The sequence below is a fragment of the Parambassis ranga genome, chromosome 2 (genome assembly GCF_900634625.1).
Source record: "Parambassis ranga chromosome 2, fParRan2.1, whole genome shotgun sequence".
Classification (NCBI taxonomy): Eukaryota; Metazoa; Chordata; class Actinopteri; family Ambassidae; genus Parambassis; species Parambassis ranga.
In genome coordinates this window covers 6,077,975-6,099,328 of record NC_041023.1, presented here as the reverse complement: position 1 = coordinate 6,099,328, position 21,354 = coordinate 6,077,975, and the positions used below count along the sequence as shown (strand labels likewise).

The following is a 21,354-nucleotide window of genomic DNA, read 5'->3' as shown; positions in this document are numbered from 1 at the left end:
TGCTGATTTCACTATAACCTTGAGCAAAATTAAAATACACTGATCGTAAATTAATAACAACCACATTAGACTATGAAAGCATGACAACGATATATTTTTATTGAACGCAAGACAGTGACCAGAACAGTAACATGACACTGGAACCCAAACAACATATATATTCATAAACTTTACAGTGAGATGAGAAAGTTTTGGCAAACAGTAAATAGGCATTCTCATTTGTAGTAACAACAAAACGACTTGTTAGTTGTTTTTTTTTAAGCAACAAAAAGTAGTGCTGGCTAACAAACTGATCAAACATTACCATGGCAACCTTGCAGTGTTCAGCCCTGGCTCCTGCTTCCTAATCATAATGTAAACCCAAGTCATTCAAAGGTGGGATGTGTCCAGGTTATAGTATGATCCCACTTGGCACAAAGCTTCTGTTTTTTTATATAAAAACCATTTTCCCCAGTGTTGACTGACACTTTGTACGACTGATTCACATTTCACACAGCTTTACACCCTCTTTCTGTTTCACTCATTATTTGGCAATGTAGCTAAATGCGTCTGTACACCTTTATAAAGTAGACATCCCCACTTCTGTCCTCATGCATGTGCCCCCCCCCCAATCACATTCATTTCACCTGTGGGGAAATAAATTCAAATCTCCAACAGTCTGAGAGGATCTTCCTCTTCCTCCTCCATGTCTAACCCTCCCGCTGCTGTTCGTTCCCCTCTCTCTCTCTCTCTCTCTCTCTCTCTCACGGTGTGGTGAAGGTCCCCTGGGCAGCCTTGGCAGCGGCCTGGCGTACGGCCTGATTGGACATGACTCCGGTGGCGAACTCAGCCTGGGCCTTCTGGAAGCTGGCATCGGTTTGCCTGTACAGACTGTGGATCTGGAGTTGGAGAGAGCAGAGGACGCTGACACCTGATACATGCAGCAGTTCGTCATCATATTATGCACATTGTGAGGATGTAAATGATACCATCAACCTGATATACTGGCTGCTTTTAGGATGCTTGTTATCTACAGTAATTGGAACAGAGTTCCCTTTTACACTTAACCTCTTCCCTAACACAAGAAAATTTGACCCACAACATCACTAACTGGGTACTTTCTAAATGCAAAAAGAAACAGTATGTGCCTTCATCTGGTGTTTTTCAAGCTGACACTTGTTAAACCCTGTATCCTGGACTATGCAGGAATTTCATCAGATCAGTGATGATGTCACTAGTGTATAAATCAAATGAAAATGGAAGCGATAATTCTCACCGGCTCACCTCGGCCATGCAGACTTTCTTATAATATAACGTGGACACAGGCCCTTAGGGTTCCAGCATAGTACTACCCAGAGCTGGGTCTATTTGTTGTAGCCGCTACTTGATGCTAATGTCAAGCATACATGGAACAATTGGATATATAAGTTGAACACCGTCCAAGCTTCTTTAATCCTTTCCAGCCAAAGCCCACCTTTCAACCAATCAGAATTCAACCTACACATCATTATGCAGTATTGGCCTGTGGCAGGACTGCATGCATATGCATCTCAATAGCCTCTGCATATTCACCTTCTTCAGCATGACAACTCCCATGGCAGTCTGGCCAGTGAAGAGGATAGCATTTATCATCATGATTGCACCAACGGCGACACTGTGCTGCAGGGCAGCCAGGCTCACAATCCACCCACTGGAGGAAAGAGAGGACCAAAAGAGATTCAAAGAGTAGGTGTCAATTAAAATCCTCCTTGGGAAATAAAATGCAATCTGCGTCTAAATATTTACAGCTCAACTTTGTTCTGTCAGTCGTACCTGAACCCCCATCCAGGGATGCCGATGGTCATGATGACATCAACAACCACTTGTGCAAAGAAAACGAAGAAGAAAATGAAGAAGTTGAAGGAGCTGTCACTCCTAGGAGGAAAAAAACAACATGGTTACTGGGCGGCTGCCAAAAACCACTACTTTTGTTTTCCCTGCCAAGATGGAAGTACCCACCTGAAGGCTTTGTACATAGGTCGATACCAACAGACGAAGGAGCAGGGGGTGAAGAGCAGGGCCCAGAGGATGGCGAGGCCTAGGCCAACACCACCAGAGGCGTCCACACAGAACATGGCCAGGGAGGAGACCAGGTTCAACAGCAGCGTGCATGTGCAGACTAGACATTGATTAAGGCAGATAAAAACAGGCAAACGGATGAATGTACAAAAGCAATGCAGTTTAAAAATACAACCCAACCTACCCCCTTAAAAAAATAAGCTTTAATTTGCCAGGATTGCACTGATGCTTTTGGTTAGTACTGCTGGGTTTAGAAGGGACTTCCCAAGCTCAAAACTCAAGATGATGTCTAAGCTATTGTTCAAACCTGTTTTTTTTATATGATGTTAACAGTCCCATAACATTTCAAGAGCCACTTCCTGTATCAGTGTCACATTGGGTTCACCACAACCCGGCCTCTCTAGGAGACATAGATCAGATACAGATGCGCACAACATTTCCGACAGTGATCACTGAGGAATCAGGAAGTGATTACACTATAATGTCATTAATGCATTGTGTTAGGGCAACATTAGCATTCTAATCACTTCCTCTTCCTCTCTGTGTGTTTATATATTTAACATACAGGTTTATTTTGTGAACAAGCATAGTAGCATTTAGACCCAGCTTCACACAATTGTGTTGGCTCTTTTGTATAGCAGAAGCCCTAAGTAAGTGCCCCAGGGGCCTCAATCTAGCAGTGATGTGTCAGACGGTACAGCAGAAGTCACACAGGCATGAGTCAGCTACCTGTCTTAAAGTGGAGATTTTAGCATTAGTATGAAGGCTTTGTACATAGGTCACCCAAACCCTCCCTGAAGAGCTTCAGTAAGATGTTATCTTTACTGATTCTGGTGGGAATTAACATGTAGAAAAGTGAAAGGAACTCACACATCCAGAAGTAATACATGATGGTGACAGTTCGCTGGAAGCGCTGGCTGATCTCCACATTGATGTCCTGGTAGAAGCAAGGTCCGACAGGGCAGAACGAAGGCAGTGGGGGCCAGTTATTCTGTCGGGCTAGAAGAAGAAGAGTCACTGAATTTCGGACATTTTATTCCGTTAAACTTGCACAAATATTGTTTTTGTATGTGCTATATCTGCCTCTCATCTGCCCCGTCTCTTACAGGCTCCAGGGCCAAGGCTGTGTGACTCAAGCTCCCGCTCTCTCCTCTCTAGCTCCTGGGCTTTCTTCTCCAGCTCCTCCTGCTTCTTGAGGAGCTCTGCTGTGGTAGCATTCACTGCAGTCTAACACACAATAAGACAGGAACAGAAGGTCGTGTTTTGGTAAAGAGTTCACAGACGTCTGGCTGGCTGGCTGAGATGCATAAAGACGTTTTGATAAATCATTGAATTAAAGGAATAACCCCTCAACCCAGCAACAAGTGTATTCACAACATCTGTACCTGGGAAGTGTATGAGCCATAGTTGCGAGGTTCAGTAGGTGTGGTCCTGCTTGGTGGGGTCTGTGCAGGGACAGATGGAGCAGAAGGAGAGGTGGCTTCATACGGAGGCGGAGGCTGTTAAAAAAAGACACCAAAATGATCATGTAAAAAGGTTTATTCTCATAGTATATAACCAGATCCAAATCCAGAAGAAGCCCAGGGTGCATTTACACCCATCAGGTCAGTTACAAGTAAGTAACTGTCAATAATTGTGGGAGTGGGTCTGCGGCTTGTGCACTGTTTCAAAATGATGAGCCCAAAGACTACTTCAGTTTCATTTTGAGTCTTAAGTGCAGGTCCTGTTGCTGCTGCTGCGTCTCCAGTGACACGAGGTGTGACTTCTGTTTCCCAGCAACAAGAACCCTTAACACTATATAAGACGCAGCTGAGGTGATGTATATTAAGGTGAATATCATAGTGAATCAAACCGCTCTTTCTCTTGGATAGCACTAACAGATTAAGCCTGAGTGGGTCAAACTGTTTGGGCTAAAACCTTAACTTGAGGTCTCGTCAGGAGGTTTTTCTTCTGCTTTCAGACGTCTGAGTCACATGGTTGATCTGGTCAGAGATTTAAACTCAATAAATAAGTGAAGTGAAACAAAATAGGAGTTCAGCACCCACTATGAGACAGCCATAGCCTTTAAAATGGAGGGCAGCTGCATAGTTTTCTTCATCACTTTGGTTGCTATGGTATACCTAAACATTTAATCATGTCACTTTATGTTTGGAATAGGTAAACAAAGGCAAACATTATTATAACATATTTGAGCCCACATCCCTTCTCTTGCAGCAACTTCTGCAAACTAACTCATAAAGCTACACATGGTTTAAATATAAAACTAAAGAAGGAGAAATTACTCAAAGCACTCAAGCCAAATATTGCTCACCCCAGCTGTATTTTCAAATGGGTTGTACAGGTCCAGTGTGGCGTATCCTGTGTTGCTGCTGTGTTGAGTCACTGCAGGGTCCTAATAGATAAAAAACATGTTATAATTTCATTTCATTTTGTTGTAATAGGTGGTGACAATGCACCTTAAACGGTGATTGTCAGTGGAAGCAGACGACACAACGGGTGTTTTGTACAAATACAATATAGCCAAAGGGCTGATCTAATGTCAGGGGAAGCTTTGAATCGTTGGTGGTGTCAGAAAATGCTTTATAGACAACTCTTAAATATGAGGGAGGAGTCTCCTGACTGCAACCTCCAGAAACTACAGATTTAGGTCAGATAGAACCGAGTCGAAAACAAAACAACATTAAAGATACATTGATGTACCGGTACTTGTTTATTTCCCCCCCTGTGAATCTTTTCTAAACCTCAACGCTATGGCTGGCCTTATGTATGTCCAGCAAAGAGCTACAAGTGGGTAGACAGGCCCAGAAAACACAAACACACACACACACACACATCACATGAGCAGCAACATGCCTGCTATCACACACTGCCAACATCTGTGTCTTTCATCTATCAAACACAACCAGATGCTAACATTAGCCTAACACTCACCTGGAACGGGTTGTCATCCATCGGCTCAGGGAAGCTGGTGTACTTTGACATGTCGCTGGCAGCTCAGAAGCCAAAGAAGCCACCAGTGGCTGCTAACGTTATCACCAGAGAAAGAAACACGGCAGGTTCTCCTCCTCGAACCAGCAGACTAAACGCTGCGTATGCTACCAGGAACCAAAGGACGGACGGCGCAGACGGTTTATCCTGTCATGTAGCTGCCCGCCCCTCCGGTGCTCATGTCTCACCGCAGCTGATTAAAAGAACACGGCTGTGAGTATCCGGCCTGTGTTTCTTCTTCTGCACACGCTGTCAGTGTCTGCTTTGCAGTGGATAATGGAGTTTCTCTCCCGCAGAAAAACAACCGTCTGGTCCCGGAAGTGGCCAGGCGAAGCCTCGATCATGTGACTGCTGCTGCGGCAGAGAGGCACGTGGGAACTTTGAAGGGTGGAACAGCAAGTGTGGAACCGAGAGTACATTTAAGGTGCAGCATTTCCAGGAGTGGGTGCAAGTACAGTTTGCCATTTGCCTCTGTAATATATGTGTTCCCAGCAGCCAATCAGAATCTATTTATTTTTTACCCAAAGATGTCAACAGGTGCAAGGGCAAAACATACAAGTGAAGATAGTGAACACATGATAAATAACATCTTGGCAATGCCAGATTACACCTAAACTCCTGGTTTATCCAAATACAGGTAAATATTTGGAGCATGGGTGGAGGCGAGATTGTGCATGAGCAGGTGTGTTGCAATGTGAGCCCCCTATCTGATGCCACGCAGTGAGCTGCAGTTTTCATGCTTGGGTCTTGGCATCAGTTGTCAGGTCAGCATCAGGGAGATTGCTACTTGGCAAAGCCCAGTGTGTATAGAAGCCGGAAAGCTGCAGCCCCTTATGGGCTCACCCACATGCCAGTATTTTCTAATACTTACAGTGCCGCATACTGGGAACGTGAAGCATCATGTGACAAACATCTGATTTCCAGCTTTTATTGACATGAGGTGAATTGTGCTGTAAAAGCACCAACAATGTGTAGAGCCTGCCCACAGAAATGAGATTGCTCAAATTGATGATGATCTCAGCTTTTATTATGTATTTACCCTGCACTGAAGGTTTAATTGTAAAACGGTATTTCCCTCTTCTTCCAGCAGATGGCACTCTTGCACCCTGCTGATTTCATATGAATGGGACTTGCACCATGTTGCATTCATTCTCATATCTCATTTAATTTCTTTCAACTATTTAAATTAAGTTTGAGTTATTTAGTCATATTAATTACTCAGGAAAAATTCTCATATCCTCTCACCATGTAACCTGTTATTTTGCTTCACATGTGTAAGATCTGATTTTCTCAGAGTGAAGCTTGGTGATGTGCAGGATGCTTTTTGCAGCAGCTGCTCTAGCTGCAGGTTTTTTTTTACACTTGTCATGTTTGACCCTGCAGAGCTGCAGCAGGAAGGTACCTCCACACAATTAATGGCCTAATACCCCTTTATAATCCAGCCGGTGGTCTCTTTTCATTCTAGTTTCAACAAGTCACATGGGGTCACATGGGTTAGGACACATCATGTGATTTTGTTACAGGGAAGACATACAGTGCACACACTCACCTTTACATTTACTTTGCATTTTTTTATAAATAAGTGTATACTGAGGTTATGTCAAATTTAGTCCACGTCAGTCTGGACCAGAATAAGAGGGCACAAGATGGCAGCTTGTAGTTTTAAGCTGAACTTTCTCGATATTGTCTGACAGTATTTTGTTTTCTTGTCGCTGCCACTAAGGTACATTTTAGATCAATAGTGCTAAATTGGATTAATTTTGTTTGGATGCCTCTGTGAAGAAGATCAAAAGTTGCATTAATAGCAACAAATGAGCATCCATTTTGCACCTTAACATAATGAAAAGTTTTGTAATAAAGCTTGAGCACTTGCTGTCTGAACCTTCAGGCTTTGCCTCATTTGTCTTCATGACTTCAGCTCACAGCATCTGTATGTGTCAGCTGACTCCCCGTGACTCATCATTTCCTCTAATGGGCCCCGTCATGATTGGTCCAGATGGCCCATAATCAAACAGCGGACTCGGGTGCCTCCCTGTCCTAAAACCACAGCATTCCTCAGCCAATCCAGCAATGCAAGGCTCCATGAGATCACTGCCTGAGGAATGAACTGGCATAACAGTTGTGTGTGGAAAGTGACCCGGCTAAGGAGGGACTGGCTTAGACTGCTCCTATGAGGCTAACAGCCATTAGTCAGAAGGGTCATTTAGACACAACCAGGCATGATGAGTGTGTGCACAGTGCCAATTTTCTTATTGAGCAAATAGCAGGGAACTTTCCAGCTCCTCCTGAGTGCAGTTAAAGTGCTGTGGTTTGGATGAGCACTTACACAATAACACGGGTTTCACTGAGGCCATTGAAAACACACTTTATGGCTGTGAGACATAAAAGCACATACATGATGGGTGAGGTTGGATAAACCACGCATACTTTGTCACACATAATATTTTCCCTTTCTTTCTTTCATAGAGACACCGGCTGTGTTTGCACAATGTAACTTAATACATTTTTTCTGGTTTAAGTGTGATGCTATAAAGGTGCCATTTTATTGTTTTTTTTCTACATTTCCACTGGAGTACAATCCAATTACTTTAATAATTTCCTTGAAAAACATATAAATATACAATGCACAGTTGCAGATAAAACTGATGGTCACCAAAAACGCCAATAATTAGAGAAAAACCAACATATTTTTACACTTTTATGCAGAAGAACCCTTTTTTATCTCTGTCCCTGCCTCTTCAATCAATACTAGGACTCACAGGTTTAGTGTAGATGAACATTTGCTGGTCATGCTAATAGGTAGATGAATTGCTAGCTGACTGTATGTTAGCATGGTAGTCAGGCTTGTCTGTGCAGCATTAAAAATCTAACGGACGGACAAACAGAGGAGGACCTTTGTTTTCTGTGGCCAGGAAAACAGAAAAAGGGTTAGTGTACATTATTTTTCTGATGATACTGTAGTTTTACCTTCAAATGTTCAGGACTTTTACTTAAGTAAATGATCTGAGTGCTCCCTCCTGACACAGACGCACACTTACCCACCGAGGTTATTGAGAGCATTCGTCCTGGCGGAGGCCTCGTCCTCCCGCTGCTTGCTCAGCGCTGTGTGTATAAACTGGGAAGCACTTCAGAGGGGCGCTTGTCTGCACATTGCTTGAAAACCTGGAAAAACCATTGCTGCCTGTGAACCGTAGCTGTGCTCTCCTCAGGAAGTGCCTGAGAGACCCTGAAGGTCCATTTTTCAACAGTAAGGTGAAGCTGGTGTCAGACTGAACCCTGGTGTTGGGTTTTAGCTGATGATCAGGGACTCTACTGTTAAATCTATCATTTTTACCCTGGAGGTGCTCATGGTCCACTTTTTAAGTCTATTTGTGTATTTTACTAACATCCATATGATAAAAAAATGAGTTTTGAGAGGCAACAGCTGGAAATCTCCCAGTAAGAGGAAGCCATTTGACACTTTGTACCTGGATGACAGAAAGAGTGAGCACAGTTTTGTAAGAGCTTACAGCTGGATAACCTCTCCTGATGCTATGAAATAATGTTCTCATGGCCATGCTCACCCATTTTCCTTTCCACTCCCTGTTTCCCCCTTGTCTTTGCCAAGTGTCTCTGAAAGCAGCAGTTTGTAAAACAGCAATTCGTCTCGGAGAGTTTTTCAAACTAATCGAGCGCAGACAGAGAGAGCACACAGAGGACAAGGTACTGGATTGCAGATGGAAAGATGGAGCGGTTCAAAGGGTGTGGAATAATCAGGAGAGTAGACGGTAATGTAAAGTGATACGCAGACAAACGACAAGGGAATGGGAGGAGGCACCGAAAGGAATCACCCAGCAGTACATTCATATAAAACAGTTTATCGACATTTAAACACTGCAACAAAGCTTGTAAAAAAACAAAAACAAAGGAATGTGTTTGGCTGCACAGTTTTTCAAACTGACTCGCTGGGAGGGGGGACAAAGGAGGAGAAGAAAACAAGGCGAGTAAATGTAAACCATGCATGAGGCACAAAACAGAAGTATTGTGTGACAGTACTGAAAAAAACCTTCCTCATTCCCTCTCATAGACTCTGGTGCAGACAACATCCCCGGCAGTCATCGTCTGAAAGAAAGCAGCAGCAAAAGTATAATATATGTTTTGTCTATTTCAATGCAAGTGAGCTGCAAAGACACTGCAGTAATTACCAGTATCAGCTCTCCGTCGTTGGTCAGCTCTCTGGTCCAGGCTGTTTTAGGCCCGTCTCCTTTCTGTAAAGTCTGTTCGCAGCTGATCTTTCTGTCTGTTTCCCACTTAGGAAAACTCTGCAGGGATTTACATGAGAACACTATTAATATCTGACATCACTGAAGTTCTTTGGACACAGCAGAGTGTGGGTTTGGTCATAACTGGAACTCAGTATACGCTGATTACTGCACGTCAGAACATTTTTTTTCCTGCCTGTCCTCCATCACTCACTCACAGCATGTAAGAAATGAAGAACAGATCTCTGCATTATCACCAGAGCAGACTCTGGAGTTGCACTGAAATTATTTCCATATGTTTCTTTTGTGGCTAGTTGTGCTGTCCTTGGACAAACCTTGGTATGCATGTACTGACATTACACAGGAATGTGTTGGAAGAAGTGTACCGTGCAGGGACGTCCATCCACTGTGGCCTCATTGAACGACTGACCCACGGTGAAGGTGACGTTGGTGGTGCGGACGCTGGTGGAGGTCTTGATGGACAGGCTCTCTCCCTGCTGGGTGATTTCGACTGCCGGGCTGGAGGCCGCTGCCACTGCAATCTTCCTCAGAAACACATTCACACCTGGGCACACAGACAAACAGAACACATGTGAACGTCTGTTTGTTTATGAAGGCTTTTTTTTGGCAGCCTAAACATTTCCAAAACAGTCTGCATTACCACACAATAACACAACTTTAATTAAAAAAAAATAACACAATGCAATGTTTAGTGTGATTTCAGTTCTTAGTTTCAAGCCTGTGCATGTCTGTGTGGATAAAATACGTAAAAAAAAAACCGCAGTAACTTATGGTATGCTTTAGGAAATGGAAGCCAGTAATGCAGAGCATATGGGATTTTGACATAATTGGACAGGATATATACAAAAGCACAGCTATGGCCCGTTAAAGCAGTCATTAAGTGTGACATTTTTAAAGGCATAATTCACTAAAAAAGTACGATTCAGTGTGGTATGGTGGCTGTTAATCCCCATTAGTTCTTCTGTAGCCTAATATATGACAGAGACATCAACTTGCTTTATATCATATGGATTCATCTTGATGCTTTTTGGACTTTCTGGTCTTTTTTCAGTATAATTTTGGTCCTTTTGTGTCTGTTCGCTTTGTCTCGGATCTTATTGTGGTCTTTAACATTGCATTTGTGGTCACTTTGTGTGTCCTTCGCTTCGATGAGTCTGTTTGTGGTCATTCTGTGTCAATGTGGCATCTCTTTGTGGTCTGTGGTCTTGAGTGATCAGGTTGTGTTGCTTTGAGGTCATGTTTTGTACCATCTGTCTTGTCTTTGCATCATTTGCATGTTTCTTTTTCATGCAATTAATTAACTTTTAAACAAAATATTTGAATCCCTATCATTTCCATCTGGGTCCTCGGGTACCTGATGGAGGCATTTAGTAATCCTTGCATGGATTACAGTACAGTATGGTACAGGATTTTCAACAAAAAGTGGGAAATATGGTCTAATACACTGATTTAGGGTTGGAATAAGCAGCTTATATCAGTGCACAGCAAGTACATATGTGATGTAAAATAGCTGTAAGCTACCTGATGATCCATTCATGTGAGCTGGACTGGCTTCAGAAAGATTAAGACAACCTCTGTATCTGACTCAGCTCATACACACACACAGGCCCAGATTGGGTCAAAGAGGCCTGGGGGCAGTGAAGGAAAGTCAGTCTCAAAGCTGGCTGGCTGCTGGGGCCCATGTCAAGGCTTAGTTCCGTTTACACTGGGTCTAATTACAACCGCATGAGGAGGACCCTGCTTCAGATGAGTCTAATCTAACATTCCTCCACAGGCTATTTGTCTCCAGATTTTTAATGGATGCCACTGGATGGCCCTCTCCTGACCCCCTCGCTCCTGCTCCTTCTGCTCAGAAGACCTCTACCTGGATGTCCACAGCCTGAATGTAGCTTAACTACATGTTCTCAAGAACATATGAAACCAGTTTAACCACACACAGCCACACTTCACACCCAGTTTACTTCTAAGCCAAGTGGATTTCCAGCTGATAATGCTACTGACTGACAGCTCTGGGTAAAGGACATGCATCCTCCTTTTTTTGCATGTTTTTATTTCTTTTAAATGTTTTTATCCACAACTCTTTATGGAAGAGGTAGGCATGAAAGTTTGAGTTTTCATTGGCTATTGTTTTTATGCAAATATGAACAAACTAGTTTCTGAAGAGGGAAGCAGCTTTAAGTAGCCCAAACTAATTAAAGAATAAATGTGCAGAAACTATTTACTCACCCAGAGCTTTTAAAAGTTCCTCGAAGTTTTCTGAAGACTTCATTTGCCATTTTCCTGAGAAATCTGCTACTTTATTTTCCATTTCGATCAGAGCACTTTGCAGAGATGAGTTACTGAGTGTTCGGGTTCCCAGCGCAGACTCTCCGGTCGGTAACTGCCTGTGTGCTCCTCCGTTAACCGGTGGGTATAGTCGTCTTCTCAGCCCTCATCCCCGCCTCCGTTCATTGGCTGTCAGCTCGCCTGGATCTGATTCTAGTCCAGCCAATGCAGAGGCTGGTGGCAGGGAGGGACTCCCCCCCCCCCACCACCACCACCCTCTTCGACTTTTCAACTGTAGTCTCCACCTCTGTCAGCATGGTGAAAGATTTGGATACCAGCTGGAAAATGCACTTCCAGTAAACTCTGTGATGTTGATGAGCATATTAAGGAAACGTGTTAATTGTTTTTTTTTTTAAAGTGGTGCCACATACATACACAATTATGCAACAAGAAGTCCAAAAATAAAATAATAAAAATAATAATAATAAAAAGCCCAAATAAACAGATAAAGGCTGTAAGAGTGGGTTAAATATTTTATTTAAAGTACTAAATTCAAACCTGAAAGCACGTGTTGAGGTTTAAAAAAAGGTGGAATGTGAAATGAGATATCAGAAGATAAGATAAGACATCCAGCTGCAGGCATCCAGGTCACATCAGCATGGTCACCCTAAGAATTTAGCCAGTTTACTCAATATAAATAAGTGTAACTATATACATTTATTAAATGTATAACACAGGACATTCAGTAAGACAAACGTACATTTCTTAAAGTTATATACTTTTTCTTCTTTGTCTCTCTACACATTCACTGCCAAGAATATTTCATCAAGTCTAGATCAGACGGGAAGCCTCTGGAAACATGATGCACAGCATTCACCCAACAAAAGGTGTCATGATGTTATCTGTGCAGGTTGTCTAAGCATTCCTCCCTCTGGCACCACGCAGATACAGTACCTTATAGAGTTACAGCAACATGGGAATCAGCTTCATTGCCTATTTCGTGCAGAGAAAGGGCACATAAAAGCACTTTTGAATGCAAATTAGTCCCAGCATTCACCGCTGGCTGACCTCAGACTGAGACATGCTGAGGACAACAGCAGCTCTGGGATGAGAAGAAGAAGAGGAGAATGGCCTTGATGAAAGAATAACACTGGACACTGCTGCTGCTATGACAACAGATGTAGCTTCATAAATCTGTGATTCCCCTGAAAGCTATCTACCTTTGTACAGACTGTATTAATCCAGTTTGGCTCCTTGTTCTGCAGGGAAGCTGCAGGTTTATTTATTTATACAGACAGGGGGTTAACTTCATATGTTAAGCCAGTAATGCAAATGCCCATCAAAAAATGCTAACAATGGAAATATTTAAATAAAAATTGTTTGTTTTAAAAACAAAAATACAAACTAAATATTGAATACAATTTGTGGTTGCCAGACTTCTACAGAGAGTAGTTTGCATGTAATTATTTGATAAAACAAAAAAATGACATTATAATGTCTGCTGTTACTTACATGTATAAAAAGAAACACAGAACATATATGCATGTGTATATAATATAACCCTCTCCATCTGAATTGTATTTTACGAGGATGGCTGAGTAAAGCGTCCTCTAGCGGCGATTTATGTAGGTCTTTTTGCATCCGGAACCTTTGGCAGCTCGAAGTTTACAACCGGATGGCAATTGAACACGCAACGGTCGCATCATGTCGAGGCACCTTCCCTTCGTTGCGCGGACGGTGATGGTCCAAAACGGCAAAGTCGACGCGGCGTTGAAGACGTTAACCAGGTCAACATCGTGTTGAAACTGTACTTTTAAATATATCGTTTTATTTCAGGGATCCTTCTTTTCCTGGGAACGGTAAGCTAACGTTAGCAAGGTCAACGTTAGCCTTCCGTCAGGAGAGAGAGCGAGAGCTGCGGCTGCGCAGTTGATACAGACGAGTATACGGTGTTTTGGGGATCTATTTGGCATATTACATACCAAATAAATCCCCAGAACACCGAATGTGGTGTTACCTTTAAACCCTCTATATAGAGGTAACATAATGACTTTTAGTTTGGGTCACCAGCACCATACTAAAGGAGACAATTAGCCATGTTAAATATATCCTAGTTCTTTCTACCTGCTATCATTTGATAAGTTAAAGTGTTTAATGTTTCCTCTTGGTGTAACTATGTCTGCTTTTATTATAATGCATTATCCATGATCAGGTGTAAGGTGTTTACACCACCGTTTTGTCTGTATTGGTATTAAATATTACTAATGTTTTTTAAATGATAGTAGTTTGCAAATGTTTGATAAAAATTCGGTTTAAGCTCTAAAAAAAATCTACTCGTTCAACATATTGATGATAAGCAGTTAGAATCCAGAATAGTTTCTATTTACCGAGTGCCCTAAATGCAACCCAAGTGCAAGCTACTCACACATTCTCTCTCCTTACTCCAGGTTTCTGACTCTGGACGGAATTAATGAAACAGTGAAACGCAAGCGCTACTTTGAGAAGCCCTGCCGAGAGCGACAGCGGAAGAGCTTTGAGAAATGCAAGCGTATATACCACATGGAGATGGCAAGAAAAATTAATTTCATCTCCAGGACAAACAGAGAGGATCCCTGGCTCGGCTGCTAAAAGAAATGAAGTTTGTTGGAAAAGGATGCTAACAGTGGACTGGTTGAGACTGGCCGAGCGAAGTGGAAGGACAACAACACAATGGCACACTTTGGTTTATATTTGGAATCCCTCAAATTAAGTAATGACACATAGTATAAATGTATTTATTTAAACAACATTGTATGGGGTAACACGGCTCTGTATAGGGTACAGCATAGGAGGATATTTTGCCCACACAAAGGCTTCGGAAGCATTCAGTACGTCATTTACTGGAGGAAGTTCAAACAAGGCTGGAGGTGGTGTTTGTGTGAATTGGGTCTTGGCGCAGCAATATATTATTTCAAGGTCACTTCTGCACAGTGTGGCATTATTCTCCAGTATCATCACTGAACTTTAATGCCACACTGTGCAGTAGTGTCATACCTACCTCCCACGAGCCTCCCATTACTGACACATCACAGTTGTGCACATCTGTCAGACTCCGAGGTTCCACCACAGGGGGCTTTAATGTGTGCACTTCCTCTTGCTTCCATCACACAGCGAAAATTCAACATTTTCCCACCACACTCACTTGTCTGAGAGGTTACTAGGTCATGTTGATATCCTGTTCTGTGACCTCAGGTGGTAGGTGGCATCTTAAAGACTGACACAATCTGCGTTATAGATATATGACCTATATTTCATACACTGAAAGAAGGTTTTATACTCTGATATTGCTGTATGTTAAATCTCCTGCATCCAGTAGTGTATGTGTCAAAAAAACCTGAAAAAACTAGAAAAGGTTTAAAGGCTTATCCCAAAACATCTGCACTCCATTACATAAGATCTGATCATTCTTATTATTAGTTATACACACTGTTATCTGACAGTTAGTTTTCAGTTGAACTCTGTGTGATATAGGCTCTGCCATCAGTGTCACTGTGTAGTAATATTGTGAAATGTGCAAATGTTTTTGTTGGCCCCCTCCCAACATGCACACACGGCCACCAGCCTTACCGCTGATACGTATCGACTGTAGAAGGGACAAAACTGCCAACATGTCAGTACTCAGTCCTAATACACAGGCTTTAGCTCATCATCATCAGGAATTCAGGTGATGCAAGCTGGTAATGACTCAAATAATGTGCAGAGAATCACCACCTGATGCTATTGTTGTCTTTAACCTTGTCACAATGTCAAAAAGAATATTTGCATATAATTTCCATTTCCAAATTCTGACAGTTAAAACAGTCCGGCAGCCTCCGACATGTGCATGTAAAGCACATGCATCTTTATAATCACATGGCCTTCAGCTGTCTAAAGAGGAGCCCTTCCACTTTTGTTTATACGGTCTCTTTATCAGCTGTTTGTACTGGCCACTTTGTTTCACATGGTTACTGTATCTGTGTTGCAATCAAAAAAATAAAAAGAAATCTGGAACCAGTTGTCCTTATGCAAACTTAACAAACACGCCCAGTTTCATTAAAACGGCATCTCGTGCTATAAAAAAATATGGTTTGCAGAGTACGGTGTGTGATTAAAGCATTCTGTTGACAGTTCGTCACTATGGTTTAAACTAAAATTGTTTTATCTTCTGCTTGCTTGCAGCACCTTGGCTCATGTCACGCTTTCAGTTCTCTGTGTACATTTTTAAATAACTTTTTTTTAGTGTCTTATTAAGCTAGTTACCACATCTCCCCACAGGTATCATCTTATTTTGCATGTGACAAGAAGTGATTCACTCCTCCACCATATATCTTATTATGTAAGACTGCCTTCAAAGCCTCTCTGACTCTCTCTGGCTTTATTCGGCTTATGATGGCCGTGTTTGTCTTACTTGTTATAACATAACTGTAAAACAAAATGAAGAAAAATACAGCTTCTTGCATTGATTTTAAAGATATTTGATTAGATTTTAGAAAGCAAAGCTGTGTTGTTTCTTCTATTTTATCCATCCCCGATCTTTATGTCTTTTTTTGTTTGTTTTGTTTGAGTTTTAAATTCTGCACTGCTGCTTTTACTTATTCATAATGATCAAAATGGTGTTTTGTCAAGTCACGTTGGTGTTTTCCCATCACATTAAAAATAGCAGGAACATACTCATAAACAAAAAACAATTATTAGCAGCCTGGCCTGTAGTTACACTCTTATTCTTTTAAAGGTTTTGTCCCATTATATGTATTAAAGCAGGACAAATGTCCCAATTTACACACCAAAAAAAAAGAAAAAAACAGATTAAACAGATGCTCGCTGCCGCGTGTTGTTCCTCTGGCTCTCCAGCAGCCACACCACCCACACGTGCTGATGCGAGGAGGTGCGGTCGGATCTACGCATGCACCAGCCAACCGGCGCAGCCGTCGCCCTCGATTGGCTGAGCGTCTGAGCCAATGAGGGTCGTTTGAACTTCCATTCAGCCAATCACAACTCCGTACCTGTTCAAGCACGTGTAGCGTCAGTTGCGCTGTGTCGGGACTTTTTGTTCAGGCTGATCAACACGAAACACGAGCGGAGGTTAGCAGAAGACAGGGGAGCCGAAGGAGGGACCGAGAGCGAGACGAGCTTCAAGACGAGCTTCGAGACGCACAGCTGCCAGCTTTGTCCAAGTTTCCTTTGTTGATCCGGAAAGTGTTTTCCTCGTTTACGAAGACTTAACGTCCCGCTGTTTGGGAATCCATTTCTACTCTTTATAGAAGGTACGTACTTGTTTTCAAAAGCCCTTTCTGCATTTTAAAAATTGTATTGTACATAAACACTTATACAGCCTGTCAAATTTTCCAGTTTTGTGACATAGCTGACACGAGTTTTGCTTTAATGTATGTTTACTGGTATAGTTAGCTTGCTAGCTAACTACCAAGCCACTTATTACTTTTATAACTATAGAAAACTAGCAAACAGTCAACACAGCCGTTATCAGAAAATGATCCATTTTACACAGTCTCCGTATTCTTATCACAATCAAAACCTCCTCAAATGCAGAAGTGTGTAAACACACACCCCCTTTTTTTTTTTTTTTTTAGTGATTTAGTGACTCACTGCAGCGATGAGCATTGCGTCAGGTGCTGGTCCTTCGTGTACTTTCATTCAGAGTGATAACCTATTAAGAGTTGATCATTGGCTTTGTACGGTACGCCCTGATATCTGGCAGCAGCTCCCAAATTCTAACACGTGTATTCTTTTACTCAATATCGAGATTGTGGTTTGAATAACCTTTATTTTGTACACACTGATTACAGTGTGAGATGAGATGTGAGCGTGACATATTTGAGTTGAACAGAATGTCCTCTCATATTAAGAGTATTGTGACTGTATCACTTTGTACTTGTGTGGTAGATGTCAACAGATTATATAATGACAGCAAAACACTGGAAAATGTCTAATGTTCATTAAGTAATGTCTTCCTATTTTATCCACAGATGAATTCATTGGGCAATTCTTCCAAATGGCCATCTTATGACTCGCTACCCTCCAACTCCAGCTTTCTCCTCAGTGAGAGCGAGCACACTGAGGATGAAGCAGACGTCTTCTCCGAGGGAGAGGTAGAGAGCAGAGTGCGAAAGTCCATCTTAGGCGATGAAGGAATCACACACTCTGGAAATTGCCTTGATTTCCCACCGCATCCGGATCGGGATCAATCTGAACATCGCCCTAACAAAACTAAATGTCCCGAGTCAGCATTTACACCTGGAGCTCCCACACTGAGATCATCATCATCAGTGACACCCGGGGACCTGGCCTTTGCTCAGAAAGTTAGCACCCTTAAATTGATAGCTACATTTTGTTGGTGTATTAAGCTACATCTTGATGGCATGCTAAGTTATATAATTTGTTTTTGTCTTTATTTTTTCAGTGTGCAGATTTGAACAGGTTTGTCCATCCCTTGCTTGGGCTTCTACATGGACTAAAGTCTGGGCGGTTTGACAGAGGTTTGTAGCTAAACAATAATTAACATTTTTATCATTATTAATTATCATCCTGTCCTATAAATAAACTGTGACATTTGGATTATATATTAACAGGGTTAACCAGTTTCCAGCAGAGTGTTGCCATAGACAGACTGCAGAGAATTCTTGGAATTCTACAAAAGCCTGAAATGGGGTAAGAGCCTCTTAAGTACAGAAGCAGGCCCAGTGTTATCGAAGTAAACATGTGTGTAATGTTATTGTCACTAATATTAAGGCTTGCTTCTGCAGGGAGAGATATCTTCAAAATCTGCTGCAGATAGAGATGCTGCTGAAAATGTGGTTCCCTCAGCTGACACTGAAGTCCACAGTCACAACAAACCAGAGCATCACTCCGAAACTTGCACCGCATTGGCACCAAAATCAGCTCCACATGCCAGTCAAGGTAAGCGTCTTATAGATATTATCTATTAGCATATATCATCATCTGCACACCTGGACACTGTACCTGATTTCCTTCTGGAGATCAATAAAGTCTTGGCTTGTCTTATCATATCTTATCTTTTGTAAGATACAGCCTTGTTCAGCTAGGGTGCTGGGGTTTGTGCAGTGAAATCAACACATAAGTGTGTGGAAGGTTGCAACCAAGAAACAAGTCCAGGCTTCAGCAGACATGTTAAAACCTGTGCAGGTTTTTGGCCAGAAAGGCAGGGAAACTATGAAGCCTTGGTCGACAGAGAGAAATGAAGTGTGAAAATGATGATGAATGTGGAAGGAGATGCAGGAGAGTCAGGTCCACTTTGCACCTGGCAAATCTCACAGAACTCAATGTAATATATTGCCAATGCAATCTGAATGTGAGGAAGGTACAGTATTGAAGGTATAACTACATAAAAAAAATAAATAAATGCAGAGCTTGTTTATTACAGGCTGAAAGATATTCAGTAAATGATACAAGGGTTATGCAGCACTGAGTGACAGGCATCCCCCACCTCCCTCACTCACATGCGTACACACACAAACACATGCTCTGGCTTCTTGCACGTTTGATTGCTTAACTGGTTTTACTTTCCATTGCAGAAGAGAAAACTGAGCTGGTCAGACTCTGACCACACTGTTAAGCATAGTCACCATCAACATGGAAAACACGGGAGCTGCCATGCTGCGACCCCGCTTAACACAGTTTCCATCAGTCTACCTGGATCACCCAAAAGACAGAAAACACCAGAGGAAGAACCACTCAAAGCAGCTGGACAAACGTTTACAGAGCGGATCAGCACTTTAATCAGGCCATCCCATTTTTGTAGCAAGACAAAAAAGCAACTTGAAATTTCTCCACCCTCCTTGCCTGGCAGCCCAGCTATGCAGGACAGTTCGGTGTCTTCAAGCAATGTCATTACTACAACTGACTCACCTTAGCTGGCCTTAGCTGACCTTGCTATCACATGGAGTTGGCTCAGCATGCCAGCTAGAGTAAAGGCTGAGGGCGGACCTTATTACATAAGTGTAAAGTTAGGCGTAGAGCTAGTCTGTGGAGGCTGCAAGGCACATTAAACCAGAAGAGGAGAAGGAGGAGGAGGAACGCAGACAGACAATTGTTAACCCTTAACTGTCCAATGTGGTTCTTAATGACACCAGGGTTATTGCACTATGATGTATTACTGGGAACTGTATGTGAGTGTATCACTTTTTGTATGCATTAATGTTAAGTTAAAAGATGCTCAAAACATTTTATGTATGTAATCCGTTGAAGCCATCTGTGCTTTGTTTTGCATTTTTTTTGTATTGCCTAAAGCAGAGCTCCTAGTAGCAGTACAGGAATTCATGATTCTGGGGAGAATGTGCAGAAACACAGAGGATCTTTGGTTCACTTTCAAACTGAAACAGTTCAGTCAGCTGTACCATTGATTCAGAGAATGCAAGTCAAATATTTAAAAAAAATCACATTTAGGACAGAAAATCCCCCGATGACTGACTTTATAACATATAGTCCAGTAAAACTTGTAGCCAAAATGTGCCAAACTGATCTTATTTTGCATTGTACGCAGTTCACTCTGTTGTCTTGTTAATTTTTCCATGGTGTTTAATACACATGGCATCTCCGTTTATGAAGTACATGACGATGCAAATAACATGATAGACCAATAACTATTGAGCAGTGTTAGGAAAAAGAAGAGGCTCACTTGGATGTGACTCTTGTCAGTTGCTCCTTTGAGCTTGTTTTCATTAGGAGCACATGTGAATTTTGTAATGATGCAACTGCAGTTTGGATGACAATGGGGAAATGTTACACATTAGAAGAGTTGTGATGTTATTTATGAAAGCAGTACTTGAAACCCTCTATTCCATCAGCAGATTTGTTGTGTTTGTGTTACACCTGAGGGAAGTGTTTTGTAGGATTTTAAAACACAAAATCTTTGGATTGTGTTTGCACTGTGGTTTAGACATAAAGAGTGAGTTATTATATATTAATATATAATATATACTTATTATTCATGTGAAAAACTACAGTATGTCATCATGGAAACAGCTTGTGTGGCCCATTTAAAATGTAACACTGACTTGCTGTTATAAAAAAATAACACTGTGTTTTATTATTGATTATGTAACGAGCAATTTGCAGACACAGATTCCATTCCTGTATACATCAGCTCTTTTTTTTACAGCACTTGGGTATTGTGCTTTTAATCAGGTATCATTCATGTTGAATGACGTTTCATCTCTGGTGGTTTGTCACCATTTGGCCTTACATATACACTTTAAGGTTAACCATGGACTTGCCTGCCATAATATCAGCCACACAATAGCACACAAGTGTACTATTTAGGAAAATTCATCATAAATGACATTGCAAACCAAAATGTACTCATTTATCTGTGTTTCTCAGGCTGTGTCAATACCGATTTGTTATTTAAAATGAAGTACAAAACAATATTGTAGTGTTGTTTTGTTATAGGAGATGTACCATCCTGCACTACATTACTGTGCTGGGTTACACTTATCATTAGTGAAATGGGAGTGAACCTTTTTGTTAATGTTTAGACTATTTCTTTTTAAGTTTGTCATGACTGATGTTATCGCTGATCAATGACAGATACACATATTTTTATATATTAAAAATAATTAAACGATTCATTAAAGTTCAGCATGTGTTGATTTCAGAATCCTTGACAATTGTTTTCACAAAGTGAACAGTTCACTATAAAATTAGGTAAAAATACACAACATATTTTTTGAAGAAAACATTTATTTGACAGCTTAGTTACTGTACCGCAAAAACATTAAATAGTATATAATAATAATAATAATAATAA

The 21,354-nt window shown here is 41.6% G+C and overlaps 4 protein-coding genes across 4 annotated transcripts; 2 read left to right on the top strand and 2 right to left on the bottom strand.

Annotated features, from left to right (window-relative positions):
• Positions 1–75: 75 nt before the first annotated feature.
• Positions 76–5,363, bottom strand: LOC114432540 (secretory carrier-associated membrane protein 3-like). Its single transcript, XM_028400605.1, has 9 exons — positions 4,969–5,363; positions 4,349–4,429; positions 3,423–3,536; positions 3,144–3,264; positions 2,908–3,036; positions 1,978–2,137; positions 1,792–1,893; positions 1,552–1,669; positions 76–878 (listed from the first exon to the last, which is right to left on the bottom strand). The coding sequence occupies exons 1-9, from the start codon at positions 5,017–5,019 to the stop codon at positions 744–746; spliced, it is 1,011 nt and encodes a 336-aa protein (XP_028256406.1). The 5' UTR covers positions 5,020–5,363; the 3' UTR covers positions 76–743.
• Positions 5,364–8,862: 3,499 nt separating this feature from the next.
• Positions 8,863–11,742, bottom strand: LOC114431544 (cellular retinoic acid-binding protein 2-like). Its single transcript, XM_028399078.1, has 4 exons — positions 11,514–11,742; positions 9,653–9,831; positions 9,210–9,326; positions 8,863–9,126 (listed from the first exon to the last, which is right to left on the bottom strand). Exons 1-4 carry the CDS (start codon positions 11,593–11,595, stop codon positions 9,076–9,078), a joined length of 429 nt encoding a protein of 142 aa, XP_028254879.1. The 5' UTR covers positions 11,596–11,742; the 3' UTR covers positions 8,863–9,075.
• Positions 11,743–13,206: 1,464 nt separating this feature from the next.
• LOC114428707 (28S ribosomal protein S21, mitochondrial-like) lies at positions 13,207–15,705 on the top strand. The gene is made up of 2 exons (XM_028397359.1): positions 13,207–13,339; positions 14,000–15,705. Exons 1-2 carry the CDS (start codon positions 13,257–13,259, stop codon positions 14,178–14,180), a joined length of 264 nt encoding a protein of 87 aa, XP_028253160.1. The 5' UTR covers positions 13,207–13,256; the 3' UTR covers positions 14,181–15,705.
• Positions 15,706–16,625: 920 nt separating this feature from the next.
• On the top strand, positions 16,626–20,978 carry LOC114429482 (circadian-associated transcriptional repressor-like). Its single transcript, XM_028398294.1, has 6 exons — positions 16,626–16,834; positions 17,555–17,887; positions 17,989–18,064; positions 18,158–18,236; positions 18,332–18,485; positions 19,121–20,978. Exons 2-6 carry the CDS (start codon positions 17,555–17,557, stop codon positions 19,457–19,459), a joined length of 981 nt encoding a protein of 326 aa, XP_028254095.1. The 5' UTR covers positions 16,626–16,834; the 3' UTR covers positions 19,460–20,978.
• The last annotated feature ends 376 nt before the right edge of the window (positions 20,979–21,354 follow it).

Bases quoted from the DNA above. Each gene is read 5' to 3' on its own strand.
- LOC114432540 (XM_028400605.1), bottom strand. From the start codon at position 5,019: ATGTCAAAGTACACCAGCTTCCCTGAGCCGATGGATGACAACCCGTTC. The intron at 2,138-2,907 runs GTGAGTTCCTTT...ATCAATGTCTAG, and splicing joins CATGTATTACTTCTGGATGT to TCTGCACATGCACGCTGCTG. The intron at 1,894-1,977 runs GTGGGTACTTCC...TTTTCCTCCTAG, and splicing joins CCTATGTACAAAGCCTTCAG to GAGTGACAGCTCCTTCAACT.
- LOC114431544 (XM_028399078.1), bottom strand. From the start codon at position 11,595: ATGGAAAATAAAGTAGCAGATTTCTCAGGAAAATGGCAAATGAAGTCT. The intron at 9,832-11,513 runs GTGAGTAAATAG...CTGTGTGCCCAG, and splicing joins GGAACTTTTAAAAGCTCTGG to GTGTGAATGTGTTTCTGAGG. The intron at 9,127-9,209 runs GTAATTACTGCA...GCTTTCTTTCAG, and splicing joins ACGACGGAGAGCTGATACTG to ACGATGACTGCCGGGGATGT.
- LOC114428707 (XM_028397359.1), top strand. From the start codon at position 13,257: ATGTCGAGGCACCTTCCCTTCGTTGCGCGGACGGTGATGGTCCAAAAC. The intron at 13,340-13,999 runs GTCAACATCGTG...TCCTTACTCCAG, and splicing joins GCGTTGAAGACGTTAACCAG to GTTTCTGACTCTGGACGGAA.
- LOC114429482 (XM_028398294.1), top strand. From the start codon at position 17,555: ATGAATTCATTGGGCAATTCTTCCAAATGGCCATCTTATGACTCGCTA. The intron at 18,065-18,157 runs GTTTGTAGCTAA...ATATATTAACAG, and splicing joins GTCTGGGCGGTTTGACAGAG to GGTTAACCAGTTTCCAGCAG. The intron at 18,237-18,331 runs GTAAGAGCCTCT...TTGCTTCTGCAG, and splicing joins CTACAAAAGCCTGAAATGGG to GGAGAGATATCTTCAAAATC.